The sequence below is a fragment of the Vigna unguiculata genome, chromosome 9 (assembly GCF_004118075.2).
Source record: "Vigna unguiculata cultivar IT97K-499-35 chromosome 9, ASM411807v1, whole genome shotgun sequence".
NCBI lineage: Eukaryota > Viridiplantae > Streptophyta > Magnoliopsida > Fabales > Fabaceae > Vigna > Vigna unguiculata.
The window spans coordinates 38269798-38286697 of NC_040287.1; the positions used below are offsets into that span (position 1 = coordinate 38269798).

Here is a 16900-nt window from a genome sequence, read left to right on the forward strand (position 1 = left end):
TAAAAAAATTAAAAATTATATATATATATATAATATAATATAATATAAAAAATTAAAAATTGTGGGGCCATCGCCACCCCTCCCACCGAGTAGAAGAAACAAAACTTACAATTGATTACTTTGTATTTACTTTAGGGGTGGACAAAAATCTAAATTTTGAAATTCATTCTATAATAATATTTTAGTTATAAAGTACAAAAGCTTTTATTTCGAAATTTTGTGTGTGGGGAAAATTTCATGTTAGAGAATATAGGGTTAATATTTTATTTTGATTTAGAAACACACTTTTAAGAAAAAAAAAACACAATTCCGTGAAAGGACTCGTGTTACAAGAGTTTTTCAAAACCTTCTGAAATATCAAGATACTATATATTTTGTTTTACAAAGAATTAATAATGATGACAAATATTTGCTTTAAAAAAATTAAACGTCATTTTAAATAATAGTAGAGGACACAACGGTAGGAATCTGGAGTTGTTGGAAAGATGAGAAAGGAATAGGTTGGGCTGGACTTGTATTTTCCTTACTGGATTTAAAATTTTAATTGGACCATCTATTTAAAGTAAATTTTGCTATATCTTTTCATTTTAAGATACTGTTTTTTGTAAACTAATTAATCATGCACGCATATATATATATATATATATATATATATATATATATATATATATATATATATACTAAATATAGAATAAACAATCTTACTAAAGAATCTTATTACTTTTTCTGTAAAACAATCATCTTATTACTTTTAAATTGTTAAATGATCTTAAATACCACTTATTTATTTATACTTTAAATTATGATAAATATTTAATATCTAATTTACCATATTATACTAGAAATATTTTAAAATCCCACTATCATAAGAAAACAAAAAGAGAATACAAATAATACGAAAATAGAATATGTGTTAACCAAATTGAAATTGTGAACTAGATGCATCATTTGTATTAATTGATCCATTAACAAAGGCTAATAAATAATCTTTAGTTTTCAAATTAATATAAAAAAAGTTTTAGTAGTTTCATTTGATTACAACGAAATGCATTTAAATAATAATAATAATAATAATAAATAATAGGAAAGAAAACTGTTATAAAGAAAAATAATAATGTCCCAATATTTTATCTTAAAACGGTAAAAATAATAATAATAATAATAATACACTGTTAAAAATAAAATAATAAGATATTATTTACATATTTAAACCTTAAACAAAAATTATTACAAAATTGAGAATCCAAAACTGATCTTATATATAAATAATTATATATTGGAAATATATTAAAAGACACTATGTCAAAATACAATTGATTATCATCTGGTTTGGAGTATCTTGATAATTAAAAATCTGCAAGGTTATGAGACCTCTAATGTATGGTAATTAAAAGCTAATTATCTACTAATGGGTGAATAAAAATGTTAAAGAGCAATCTCGTATGTTTATAAATAGGTTAGGTTCCTAGTAGAGAGATCCCTTAATTAAGTCAATGTTTATTTAAACATCGTGAATAAGCAATTTGGACAAAGTTACCATAAACTGAAATATATAAAAAAAAAAATAATAATAGTCAAATACTAGATATAAGAAATTATTTCATGAGATCCGTGGATATTTTATCAATTAGATTAGCAAACTTCTATTTTTCAATCTAATTCAGATCGTGTTGGTTTTAGGATTTCATAACTAGGACAAAATTAATAAGCAAAGCCATATATTATGAATCAACTTCACAAATATATTCAATTCTCTCTTTTTTATATGAATTTTAATCAGAACCTCGTGCATTGAATAATTATATTGACTTTGTATTGACTAACTAATTGAAATACTCTATAAAAAAATTAAGAAACATAACAATAATTTCGTAAAAGGATGCTCTGAACTTATCATGTACCTCAGATAAATTTAATCAGTGTTGTACAGACGTTGTTGCCTTTGCAAATAATGTCTACGTCTCAATCAAATTTGAAATGAATACGGAAAGAGCCACTGAGTATTACTAAAGATATAAAATCCGAAAGGGGACAAATCATCCCCAATGATTCTAATATTTATCTCGTCTTCTTCATTTTTCCTTTCTCCTTTGAACTAATCACAGCGAAAATGGAGAACGGGGAGCTTAGTCTCCACTATGACGCAAATAGGGACAAACAGCTAATCCAAAAATGCAAGACGGTGGGGGCATTAATTTTTTCGAGTAAGAAAAAGATCGATAAACCATTTTAAATTTTAATGCCATGGATTTTCGTCCTTATCGAAAAGGCTAAAATTGAATATAGCTGGCAAGAAAAAATATAATACTCAAGAACAAAAATTCTGTCACAGGAACTAGAGCAATATGGTGCAAGACAACATGCACCGATAAACCTTCTTCATCAGAAAAGCAGAGCAAAGGCTGTTCCTGTTTCCATTTCATAAGGGTGAATTGGGTGTTCGAAAGCGTATGGTCTGAAGTAATTTACTATGTAAACTCAAAAACTGAGCAGAGTTCGCTTTACGATCATCTTCTCAATCCTGTTTCGAGAACTGATAAATTTACAGGTAACTTTGTACAGACATCACGTTAAAGTTTTCTTAAAAAGTTGAGATCGTGCATCTTAAGCATCATGTTTTTCTTTTCTATAAAAAGAACTTTACTCAAATTAAGGATAGCATTTTCATCAGGTTGGACTCAATTAATAAACTTTTTCTCTGTCCACCCAAACCTGAATAAGAAAAGGAGCTCGTTTTGTTTATCTTGACTTTCACGTTACAGATTACGTCAACATCAAACACTGAATTAGTCTTATATTTTATACTTAAAGCCAACTTACGCACAAACACATGGATTATTATAATTGAATTCGCTTTTGGGCTTATCTGTCGGTGACAAACAAGGTACGAAACGAAATCCTGTTGTGCACCAAACCAAACCAAACCAAAGCTAATGCCATCAACTTACGGTTGGTAATGGCGTTGATCACCAACATCGAGATAATCACGCCCATAACACTGAGTAGCTCAGTGTGTATCGCTGAAATAAATTCATTGATGAGACATGTGGTTTTTTCCAAAAATGGTAAGTCAGCGTTAATGGCTACCAACCACTGTCTAGTAATTAATATACCTCTTCATGAATGGGTCTCTACTGGGCAAAAGTTAGGACATGTGTTTATCCTAGTGTTTCAGCTGATAGACACTTTAGTAAAACAACAAAACTATGCTTTTGCTTTCTGCTGTAACTCGTCAATTCGTTAAGAGAAAAACAATATGATGGTAATGTAACTCTGGAGTTACACGGTTGATCTCAGGTTTAAGAAAACAGCTGTAGACAAGCAATCAGACAAACGCGGCGCAAACTTGGGCAGATCACACTCTGCATTGTGCAAAGGCAGACAATACTGTAAATAAGTGAAGGTATTTAACAGTTGGAACACTATTCACGGAAAAAGAAAAGCAGAAAAACATGTAGCCTTTTCGAGTTTGTTGGACAGAGAAATATCAGTGAACATGCCATTTTCCCATTCTATCAAACAAGGACTGTAGCAATTGTCCTACTAGGAGGAATTAGGTGTAATGGGGGCAAGGAGAGCGAAAGAAAGCGGTGATAACAACATAATCAAACATTCAATATGCAGATACCAACAACGACCGAGTGCAACATCACGACTCCATTTCACACTAACGCGTTTTCAACATCACAACACTATCGTCTTGAATCATTCTCCAGAAACAAATGAATTTAATTTCTATAACCATGGCCCAATCATAGCTGCATTAAAATATATCTGACCTAGTCCCTGCCTTCAACGTGGGGCAAAAAAGAACATCCAGTACCACTACACGGAATGGAACCACACAAAACAAGGGAAACGACCATAATTGCAAGAGATCAATAGTTACTTTTACAAAACCTCAACCGTGAACAACACATCCAATCCAACCCAACAGAGAAATCAATAAGGTAAAATCCTGTTCTAATCCCAAATTCACAATAGCAGCAGAAGAAACATCACATAACAGAAATGTACTAAGAATTAATAACCATGTGAATTCCATAAATCGAGTTCCTACAACAACAGGGTATGAAACTAAACCACCGAAAAAGAAAATGAGAGGAAAAAAAAAGAATAATGATAAAAGGATAGGAGACTCTGGCTCCAGTAACACGTAATTGTTCTCTAAGCAAAACAAAAGCAGAATCTCAAATCCAAATCTACTAATTAACTATCCACGGCCACCATTAGCAACGAGAAGAGGATCTATAAATAAACCCGAAAAAAAACCAGTACCGAACCGGCAATTTGGCCAGAGAGGACGATGCGATTGCCATTGCCATTGTCATTGCCATTGCCATATTCACTCAAATCGAAACCTCCCGGTTTTATTTTCCTCGTACCGATTTTTTTTCTCTGGAATCTGTGTAAATGAAACAGAAAACGAATTAATCAATTAATTAATTAATTAAAGCAATTAATTCTGCTGGTCGTTTCTCTTGCCCATTCCGTCGGCCTCTCTCTCCTCGAGCAGCCTCCCTTCCTCTTCATCGGCCTGTGCGGTCTTCTTCTGCGCCTCTTTGGCCTTCAGCGCCTGCAACTTGGAGTGGTTGTAATACGCCACGCCAAGGAACGCCAGCCCGTAACCGAACAAATTAATCGGCGTCACGGTGTCCTTGATAACCGACCACGAGAAGGCAATCAGGAGCCAGTCCTTCACCACGCCAGCCACGTTCATGGTCAGCGCCGAGGTCTTCCCGACCAGGAGAAAGACTGCCAGGTTGAGCGCGAAGGCGCAGAAGGAGTTGGTCCCGAAGACCACGAAATCGAACTGGAAGGTGGAGGTGTCTCGGAGGACAGGGTACTCCACGAAGATCCAGGGGACGGAGAGGAAGACGAGGCAGCAGGGGGCGACGTAGTAGAGCGAGGTGATGGGGTTGAGCGAGATCCCCTTGGAGGTGAGGAGGATTTGGATCATGACGAGGCGCGTGGCCTCGAAGGCAACCGCGCCCATTTGGAGGAGCACGCCCCAGGCGTCGAAACGCGCTTCCCCGTAAGCGGCCACGCCGACTCCGAGCGAGATGGAGAGCATGTTGAGCATGGTGTCGTTTTTGTAAGACTCTTTGCGGAGGAGGACGCCGATGGAGTAAACGGCGACGGGCATTAGGGCCTTCAACATCTGGATGAAGGAGACGGAGAGGTAGATGTAGGCGGAGTTGGAGAGCCAGAGGGAGAGGGAGTAGAGGGCTCCGATGGGGACGACCGAGGAGAGATAGACCTCACGTGACATTGAGACGGGCTCGACGAGGCGGAAGACGCGGACGAGGAGAACGGCGAGGGTGGCGCAGAAGGACATGTGGATCATGGTGAGGGAGATGGGGAATGGCCAGTTGTACATCTTCTTGTCGAGGATGTACTTGTTGTAGACGATTACAGTGAAGCTGAGGAAGATCCATATGGCAACGTAGGTGTAGGATAGCACGATCTTCTTCACCACACTATCGCTCAGAGATCCACCTTTTCCCATCTTTCTACACACCCAGACTCAGACTCAATGAATCACAGAGAGAAGAGATGTGAGATATGCACTGCCTCTGCCACACACACCACTTTCTTCACACTTTTTATGCCCTCCCAATCTCACACTGTTCTTTATTTATGTTAATTTATTCTATTTCCCTTACTCCTTCCCAAAATTAAATTTCATTTCTCAATATGCTAAATCTCTCTCATCAAATTTTATTTTACTCTATTAATAACATCAAAAAAATTTAATAATTTTCCCAATAACAACCCATGCCAAGTCAACATTTGGATTATGATTTATTTAATTTTTGTGTAAAGTATTTAGAATAATGTTATATTTTTTGCATAAATTTTTAACGTTTTTCCTTCGATAAAAGTAAATACACTGCTCTATGGGTGAAATCTAATTATTTACGTTGTACATTATACGATAATTATGTATATAGAGATAGTTCTTTCTTATTCATAAAAAAATAAAAAAAGTTTGGTTCTGATGCATAAACAAAAGCTAAAGTCAATCAAAGAAAGTCAACACCAAACCTATATTTCGTAGGTTTCGATATGTGATTTTAATGTTACGAAAACGACTTTTCGAGTGAGATATATGGCACACAGTTATCTATGGTAAATATTAATATTACGCAAAATCCATATTTTCTTTTCTTTCTAATATATTTATTACTTACTATTATTTGATAATATTAATAAATTCCTTAATTTTTTTATTTGTCTTATTTAGAGTAATGAAATATAATACTTTTTATTTTAGTGAGATAGTTGTACAAATTTATGTATTATCTAACACAATAAATACAGATAAATTACTTAGAAATGATTGTAGAGATTAAAGGTGTAGTGTAAATATAATAATACTAAATTTATTAAAAATTTAAAGGAATAAATTTTGTTTTAAAATAGAAACAGTTAACAAAAATAAAAAACTAAAGGAGTCTTTCTTGTCAATTATTATTTATCGTTTATCTAATTTTAATTAATTTATATATATTCACTATGATGTATAAATAAAGAAGATAGAATAAAAATATATATACTTATTATTTGATTAAAGTAAAATCGTTTTATTGTATTTTAATTTAAAAAAAAAACAAATTATACGTGTTTACTTACATCAAAGAGGGAAAAAAGGGTAATGTTGCTTTAATGGTGTTTAAAATTCAACCAATCTAACTTAAAATCTAAAAAATTATAAGCAGTGGAAAATAGAAATTTATTTGTATATTATTTTTCTTTAAATGTCTTTGATATTAAAGTTGTTTTAAATTTATAAAAAATCTGAATAATCTAAACAGAAAAAAGTTTTTATTGTTTTGGATTGTTTAATTAATTTTAATAAGCTTCATTGCACTTTATATTTGTTTGAGTGATTTTTTTAGTTTAGAACTATATCAAATTACATTAAAAAAAAGTGCGTCAAACAATAAGGAAAAATACGTGACAAATGTTCATGCAAAATAAAAAAAAAAAAAATCCCAAAATTGATGTAATGGATTACTTGTCAGTATTGTAATAATATTTCCTTACTATGTAACAAAGTCATGTAATAAATATTTATTAATATTTATGCTTTCAATTATAACAATTAAAAAATATATTAAAATAATAAGTAAAATAAATTAAAATGTTAATAGAAATAAGTTTATTTTATTTTCCTCTCATTTTTTTATTTAACTCAAATAATATATTTTCATTTTTTCGTTTAATTAAATAATAATAATAAGGGTTAAATATGTTTTTGGTTACTTGATTTTCAGTAAATTTTGGACTTAGTCAATTTCGAAGCTTTGGACAAATTTAATCATTTATTTTTTGAAATACGCGAGCTTAGTCATTTTAATCAATTCTTGTTATGTTTATTTGATGTTTCGTAGAAATTTCAAGATTGTACTTGAGTTGTTATATTGTTTATCACATTTTTTTAATGTTAAGTCAAATACTATAAATAAATTTAAAAAATTAATTAAAATGACTAAATTCACAAATTTCAAAAAATAAATGATTAAATTGATCCAAAGTTTCAAAATGAACTAATTTCAAAATTTACCCAAAAATTAATGGACCAATAACATATTTAACCCTAATAATAAATGTGTTAATGCGTCCATTTTATTAAGCCGATTTTTTTGTTTGAATAATTATCATTATTTTTAACACATTTACTACAAATCTATGATATTTTATTCATCCTAAAAGGACAAAGAAATTTAATCGCATAGCTGTGACTATGGAATAGTAGTGGGCCTGAGTGACGTAAATAAACAAATTACTAAATTAATGTGCAAATAATGGATGAGAAGGAATAAACGCATTGTCTAAAACATAAATTTCTCATTTAGCAATTAAAAAACAATTCAGTTACTTACAGAACCGCGTTTCTCCAGCAACAGTAACAGAAGTTTTTTTGCAAAACTGTGAACTGTTTTAATTATCTCATTAAACCCTATTAACGCTATGGCTGTTTATGATAATTAAATATTACTATTAAGCAAAAGCATAATTCAAAATTAAATTTATTTCATAATTAAGAATGTACAATATTTATAATTAAAAAATTAAACTAAATAAAAAAAGTCTTAACTTTAAGTTTATCTTATAAGAATTTACAATGGACAATGTTATTAATTAAAAAGTATAATACACAATTGTTAACAATCCTAGTAATAAGTTGGTATTGAATCAACCAACATAATCTTAAGTTTCTTAATTAAAATTAAAAAGAAATGGCCAAATGCTGAACTAGTTGTTTTAACCTGATTTTTTTTTTGTAATGTCTTTTTCCTTTGTTGTTTCGAACTGATTTATCAGTTCTATATTAATTATTTTTTATAATTAAAAAATTTAATTTGAAGATATTTCGATTACTGGTTTACATTATTATATTAAAACATACGTGAAACAAATAATTATTTAAAATGACATGTGAAAACGAGATAAAATTATAATAAGTGAAGTGAATTTTTTTTTCAAAACCTAACACATAAAACTAGAGATTATTATTTTATTGGTGAAGAAAATTGAACAATTTTCTTCACTTTTTATTTCAAACTCACAAAACTAAGTTTATAAGTGGAAGAATTAAACTCATAACCTTTCTCTCATCATTCCTCTCGATCTTATCATTAAATCACCTTGTAACTCTTAAACTATTATTTCTTATTTTTCGATTTCTAAATCTTTCATTTTTTAAGTAAAAAATTTTAGGCATAACAAATTCTAATTTTATTTTCTTCAAAAGATCGGTTTAGTGCTAGATACATGCTATGCCATAGAGACTCCTCTATGAATTGAGTAAAAAAAAATGGAATATTTACTATATATTGTCAATCAAAGTATAAAAATATAGAATATTTTATGTTGAAAACATAATTTGTTGTGAGAATAGAATAATAATTTAATAGTTAATGAACAACTTGAGTTTTATTTTCACTATTATTTTTAATTACTTTCGTAAAAATTGTTGACTATCTGTTTCTTGCATATTTACTTTTGCTTCTCATCTACTTCGTCAAAATACATTCTCTAAGTCATTATACTGTCACCTTTTTTCTAGTACCACAAAATGGTCAAGTGTGTTTTTTTTTCTCACTTTCGTTCAATGTTTTAACGGTAGGTTACAATTTATTTTAAGTTTAGATGATCAAGTTTAAATTAAATAAAAGAATAAAAATGTTTTTAAAATCACAAATATATTTAAAATGTTTTTTCTTCAATTCTTATAAAATTTCATCTTTCTAAATCTATAAGTTCGTTGTATTTTCCTTTTTCCAAATTTGTAGATTAGTTGTCTACCATTCTCAATGATCAAATTTGTAAGCAGAGGGGAACAAATATGTTTATCACAAACTTCATTTCACATATACTTAAGCTTCTCATTCTCAAACAATTTGTTTGATCTATTTTTTTTTTTCAAATCTGGAAGCTTTATATCTTATCATCTAAGTCAACTGCAAAATAGGAAACATTTGATGATCTAAATATCTTATCATCCTAATGTTTGCACTTGAAATTTTACGGGTTAAAATATCTTTTTGGTCCCAATTTTTGTCAAGTTTCTCTAAATAAGTTTTAATTTTGGTTTTGCATTTAAATAGTCCCTATTTTCGTCAATTTTGTTCAATTGGGTCCTTTTTTGCTAACACCGTTTAAATCATTAACGGCCTTGAACAATGATTGCCACGTGTCACTTCGTGATTTTTTTTGAATTTTTTTATTTTTTATTTTTTTAAAATTTTTAAATTTATTTATTTTTAAAAAATATACATGTGTCAACCCAGTAGCGTGCCACATGTCACTTCGTGGTTTTTTTTGAATTTTTTTTTTTAAATTTTTTAAATGTCCACATGTCAACCCAGTAGCGTGCCACGTGTCAAAGTCAATGTTCTATATTCAATTTGGTCCCTACATTTGTTATTTTTGTTCAATTAGGTCTCAATTTTTGTTAACATTAATCAATTTGGTCCCTCTTTAAATTAAAACCAAATTTAATTGTTGTATTAAATTCACATTTTTTATTAAATATTTTTATATAAAATATTAAAATTCACATCATTATAACTTTGATATAAAAATTAAATTTGGTCATATATTCGATAGGGACCAAATTAGTTAATGTTAACAAAAATTGGGACCTAATTGAAAAAAAATAACAAATATAGGGACCAAATTGAATATAGAACATTGACTTTGACACACGGCACGCTACTAGATTGACACGTGGACATTTAAAAAAAATTCAAAAAAATTCAATAAATAAATAAATAAATAATTATAAAAAAATCACAAAGTGACATGTGGCACGCTACTAGGTTGACACATGTACATTTAAAAAAATTAAAAATTAAAAAAAATTAAAAATTAAAAAAAATTAAAAATTAAAAAAAATAAAAAAATAAAAAATTCAAAAAAATCACGAAGTGACACGTGGCAGTTACTATTCATGGTCGTTAATGATTTAAACGGTGTTAGCAAAAAAGGACCTAATTAAACAAAATTGACGAAAATTGGGACCTATTTGAACACAACCAAAATTATGACTTATTTGAAAAAACTTAACGAAAATTGAGACCAAAAAGGCATTTTAACCAAATTTTACGTTTATAATGAAAATTTTCTGATTTTTGCTCTTAAATAAACATTGTTATCTTAATTGACTATGTCATCTATGTTTTTTATATTATTTTTTAAACAAAAATGATAGGCGCCCTCAATTATAATAGTCGGCCAATAACTTTTAATTGGAGTGGTGCCAATAATTATTATAAAAAATATGTTAGGATCGAACGTTTACCATTATGTCAAAAGTTATAGCTAATAGCCAGGGTGTAACTCTTTTTATTTAAGAGTTCAAGAGCCACGATTTGATTGTGACTCGTGGCCTCCTCCACGAGACAATTAATGTCACATGCAACCATCTCTCCCTGAGCAATTATCTTACTAAGAATCTCATTTGGATTGTGACTTAGCTCACCTTACCTTCATCACAAAACAATTATGCAACCTGCAACAAAACACATAATAAATTATTGGTAATAATCCACGTCAACTAAAAAATTCAATTCACAATAATACAATAAAGAGCGTTAAGTTAAAATATAAAACAAAATATTCCCACATACGCGGTTCAGCAGAAGAAACAACCCTGAATAGCCCAATTTGAGTCCCAAATAAAAAATTATTAAACACAATTTGCAACGAAATCTGGGTTTATGGTGTTAAATGAAATTAGTTTATGAATTTAAGGACCAAATCTCTATGGTTCTGAGGCTATGTAGCTTTGATAGTTCTTTTTCACATATCAAAGAACAAGTAATAGAAAAGTCTCAATAGCGAATTTTATAATTTATAACGTGAAGAACAAATCTCCAAGATTCCAAAGCTTGTCAATACCGACACTAAAATACGGGTATTTTAATATGCACGTTTCACGTAATATTGTGTGCTATCAATTTTTTTTTTGTTATTGTCCATCGGAATCTTACTTCACACATAAAATTTTATTACAAGAACAAATAAATTTGTTGAATTAAATTATATTGTCTCGAGGTATTTCATCTTACAATCAACGCTTATTTGTGTGTTAGAAATGTAACATATTCATAAATATGTGATCTACCTTATCTATAACAAAAAAAAAATGTGAAGAATTTAATAGAAAAAATAACTTATATTTTTATCTTCTTTAACATTAGCAGATTGACGATATAAATATAGGAAAACGGGATGAGAATTCTTAACAATTTTTTTCACTATATTGACATCTATTATATTTGAGGAAAATAAAAATAGAGTCCTCACTTTTTTCTACTCTAACATTTTTTTTTTCTATTCTAACATTAGTGTTTGACAATATGAGTATGCTAGAAGTTGAAAGAGAAAGACCGAAAAGAACCAATAAATATATGCGAAAGAATAGGAGGTAAGTTATACATTAGCGGCATTATATAAAATATTCTTATTTGTTTATATATGTTGAAAATAAATATCTCTTCAGATAAAAATACATGGATTAAATATGTTTCTCAAAATATATCTATATATCTATATATCTATATATATATATATATAAAATATCACATATGCTACAACAATTATGATAAAAAATAATGCCTAAATACAACAAATATGCAATGAAAGTGTTAATTACGATGATAATTTGTTATATTTTCAACAGTTAAATAATTGAGTTTGTATTTCATACACTCGAATTCCAAAGTTTAGAAAAATAGGTTGTAAAGTTAGGTATGAATGATTCAACCTGCGGATCACCCGCAAAACACGTAGTCTGAAGCTATGCCTTCACAATATTTTGGTAAGTAATTTTTTTATTAATTTGTACTGTTTTTAATTAAACATTTGTTTGTGAAATGTTATATTTTTTTTCCTTTTTATTTGTAATTTATTTATTAAATTTCTCTGATTAGATTTTAATATAAGATAGCTTTTATTATATATATATATAATATTTCTTTTTATTGTATAAGATATTTATACTGATTGATCATAACTATTGGACATGAACAACATATTTTTATTCCAGAAGAAATTGGCTAAACCAATTGTTTACTGATTAATTAATATTATCATCTTTAAACTTTGTATCAAATAATTTCATAGGTGTCGGTAGCAACGTACACGCTGGCGCTGCAGAATTTTTTTAATTATTTCTGGTGTATGAACAGAGTACGAATATAATGGAATAATATTCAACAACTCTATTCAATATATTAAAACAAAAGAAAAAACAGAAAAAATATTTTATTTTGCCCATAATATTTTTATAAGACTGGTTTTCATTTTTCAATATTAATTATTTATTTATTGTAGTTGGAATTTAGTTAAAGTAGATGCCAAGAGAAGTGAAGTGGTAGATGTGATAAGTTTGTGGAAAGCCATGGTTGAGTGGTTAATTGATTTTGCTACGAAACTTAGTAGAAAAAGCTGCAACGATGGTGAACGTGTTGGCCACTTCGAGTTCATTGGCGCAAATGTAGGGTTCAACCCAAGTGTTTCTTTTTCTTTCTTTACAATAACACTGGAACAGATTAATTATGGTTCAAAATAGAAATTATTATTTTTGGATGTGAGAAATTAATATTTTTCTTCCAAAATCATTTATTATATTACATACATATACAAAGTGGCATCAATAGTTGATTAATTAAATTAAAGTGTGATAGAGTAGTTTCTTACCATCTGTCAACGGAGTTCTTAATGTGAGTCATTAATTGCAATGCATCTTCGTTTACCTAAACCTAATATGGTAGTGGTGGTTGCTTTGAGAGCAGGAAAAAGGTAAAATTAACACCAGTTATTCCACTGCAGAGTTTTTACTATTTTCTGACTGAGTTTTTAAAATATTACTGTTGTTGGTGTATTAAAAAATATATATTTTTAAAAATATTAAAATTAATATATGTTAAAAATCTGGAGAAAAATAATATTAATATATTTACTTATTGCATTTTTTCTTTTTTCTTTGCCAAACTTGATGTGTTATGCCTCCGCTTATAACGTCGCGTGTGTAATTAAGTTTATGCTGAAAGGTTTTGTTGAGCGTGTTAGGCGAGTGAGAGTGGTCCACTTTCTCTGCGAGTGGGGCTTCCACAAAAATACCATTTTTTTTTTTTGGAATCGAGTTTTAAGAAGACCATGTGCTGGTCTTCACGTTCACATCGTACCATGTCACGTACACTATATACATACATTCATTTATTCAACACTCATGGTGTTTGGTTAAAAAATAAATAATTTTAAAAATGGTGGGATTCAATATATTAACTTTTATATATTTTTATCAGGATTACATGAGGGTTTCATTGGAGAAAACAACACCAATAAGGGAGTTTTATTGGAGAGAATAATACTAATGAGATATGAGTCTAACCACATAAGACACCGACACCACTCTCAATCCAAACCCTTAAGGCAATGAGTTTATGAGTCTTTATTCTTATATAGTGCTCCACTTTTTCATTTCTAGCCAATGTGAGACTTAGACTCACACTTAAATTCCTAACAATTTTTACTTTTACTTGAGATGCCAAGTTTTTACCCAACTATTTACCCCTCTCTTCCATTATCCTCGAGGTTGATACAATTTGTTTTTCTCAAAATAATAACTTTTTGGAAAATTACAAATGTCTTCAAATGGACCATTTGATTGTTAAAGATCAGAACTTAGTTACTGAGAAGCTACTTCTTAATTGATTTTTTTCTCAAAATAATATCTCATGTTTATTGAGATTTAATAAATTATATTCTCTAAGTTGTGATTAACACATGTGAGGAAAAATAATTGATAACAAGTGAAGCTAAGTTGAGGCTAAAAGAGACTTGGTTTTGTAAAGATAGTGACATAGAAAAAGAGCCACTATTTGTGGTTTGGGTAAGGGGAGTGAAAGAGAGTTTGATGACAAACAGAAACCAACAAATATGATTGGAATTTTGTAATTAGAAAAATGGAGACAGGAAAATAAAATAATATTTTAGTCTTCAGTAAAATAAAAGAAAAAAATATATAATATAAGGAGATGATTTTGAATAAGAATGAAGATAGAAGAAAAGTTGACACATTATGTAGATAATGTTTTAAAATAATATTTGTTATTGAAAAACTAAGGCTTCTGAAAAAAAATCATATGTGTATGTGAATTATAAGAAGAGTATCTAAATCAAAAGTGTTGTTTGGTTGTGATGTCAAATCAAATGAAGAGTTTGGTCAATTTCGTTAAGTCACCAATAATTGCCTATATTGGACGCAGCCCCTTCTTATTGCCGTAGAAATGGGAGTAGGAAAAGATTATCTCAGAAAAAAAAGGAAAAAAAAAGAGAAATGAAGAATAAATAGAAGCGATTTAGTTGAGAAAAAATAAAAAATATTATGAGAAGAACTTTTCTTTCATGTATTCGAAATTGTTTTTTTTTTTGTCAGTGTTCAAGTTTCAAACACTTCATAAAGATTTGGTGTTTTGTTTGTTGTGTGAGGTGTGCAATTTTGAAAAGTTATTATCATTCTTATTAGGATTTTTCTTTAAATAGTAGTAGTATTTTTGAAAGCTGATATTTTGATATCATAATTTTTTTTATTTGATACTATTCTTTATTATTTCTTTAAAAAATATAAAAATTATTTTTCGTTAAGATTATTTTATCTATATAAAAATTATTAAATGATAGTTAATGGTGTCAAACAAAATTTTTTTTTTCAAAGATATTATTGAACCACAAGTTTTTTATTCTATTTTCATATTTTTGAGGTTTGTCTATATAGATTTATATTATAATAATTATTTACATTTATAGCGATTTTTAACCACCCATGAATGATAAACAAAGTTGATTCTAAATTGATGGAAGGATTATTTTGAACTATTTTTAGAAAACTTAATTGAACTTTTCAAAATATAAATAGCTCAAAAAAAAGTAAATTGGCAATGTAATATATTTTATTTTGGCTTGATGTTTTTTAATGAATAATTTATAATAATCGTGCTTGAAATTATATTTTAAATTAACCAAAATAATTAAAAGAATTTAGTTCTATTAATTTTAATATAAATTGAATTAAAATAATGATTAATCTCAAATCATAAGTAAATTATTCTTTTTAAAATCGGGGTTAAACCGTATTATCTTTTCTTCTTTCCTAGTAAAAAAAGAAACCAGGTCAAAGTTACTTTGGAATGTTTGTATACAAAATACTCTATAACCAAATTCTTTATTCCATTTATGTTGTGTATAAAAATTTTACTTTTGTTTTTATTGCTGGTATTATGCATTATAACAATCAACAATCTCAATTATTGATATTATAATAATACTAAATAACATTATGTGTATGTGAAATTTATCAAGTTTTAACTTTCTTTTCTTTGTAGTTTTACAGATTTCGTTTGAATTCTATAGCTCTAGTTTATTTTATTTGTTTTGTAAAATTTATCTGACATGAATTTCTTTGTCATGTTTTTGTAGGAAAAAATTTCGTTGTTACATTTGTATACTCATTTGACACAATTTTTTTTATTTTCTTATTAAAAAATATGTTAAATAAATGTAAGTTTCTCAAAGTTGTTCTTTTTATATTAATCATTTATGGTTTCGGTCTTGTTTGAGTATTATATTGAATTTTTATGTATGGTTTGTTGCATATTAGATGGAGCATATTATACACACTAATTTTTTTTTTATTTGTTTTGATAAAAAAGTTGGGTGATTTAAAGACTTTCATCTCATACATTTAAAATTTAGCTTTGCATTAACAATTTAAGTTTTTTTCTCTCTCAACATTGTTTTTCTCTATACAGCATTAGGGATCATTAGTTTAATCACAACATATCTTAAACATTACATAATCTAATCATTTTATCCACAATCCATTCACAGACGAGAATATAAATTTAACTCGTTAGTATTTATAAAATAATTTAATATTTTAATATAGATATGAATACTTAATTTTATAAGTCATTTTAATTATAAATATCATTAACGGTGTTAAAAAACATTTGTTAAAAAGGACCTAATTGAGACATCTTTTCAAAAATTAAAACTCAATTGACATATTTTTAAAAACGGATATCAAATTGACACATCCAAATGAAAGTGGGTATCATACAATTAATTAAACCTATTTTAAACATAACTATTTCTCTTTATATTAATTTTCCTAAAAACTCCTTACACCTAACATCTCTAAGACGTGTATTCCTTAAATGTAGAGATAGATTTTGATATAAGAAAAAAAAAAAAACTACTAAAGACAGAGCTCAATATTTCCCCTACACTCTTCCTTAACTAGCTTGTAGATGAACTCTCACAAAAAGAGAGAAAATATATGTAGATTTTTTAGTTTATTTATTTGAATTAGGAAAATAAG

At 28.4% G+C, this 16900-nt stretch overlaps 1 protein-coding gene across 2 annotated transcripts; it reads right to left on the reverse strand.

Annotated features, from left to right (window-relative positions):
• Positions 1 to 4003: 4003 nt before the first annotated feature.
• LOC114163359 (probable sugar phosphate/phosphate translocator At5g25400) lies at positions 4004 to 5621 on the reverse strand. 2 transcript variants are annotated; one of them, XM_028047626.1, is made up of 2 exons: positions 4486 to 5621; positions 4004 to 4405 (listed from the first exon to the last, which is right to left on the reverse strand). In XM_028047626.1, exons 1-2 carry the CDS (start codon positions 5507 to 5509, stop codon positions 4371 to 4373), a joined length of 1059 nt encoding a protein of 352 aa, XP_027903427.1. In that variant the 5' UTR covers positions 5510 to 5621; the 3' UTR covers positions 4004 to 4370. The 2 variants fall into 2 exon arrangements, with proteins under 2 accessions (XP_027903427.1, XP_027903428.1); XM_028047627.1 differs by having other exon boundaries at positions 4004 to 5621.
• Positions 5622 to 16900: the final 11279 nt, after the last annotated feature.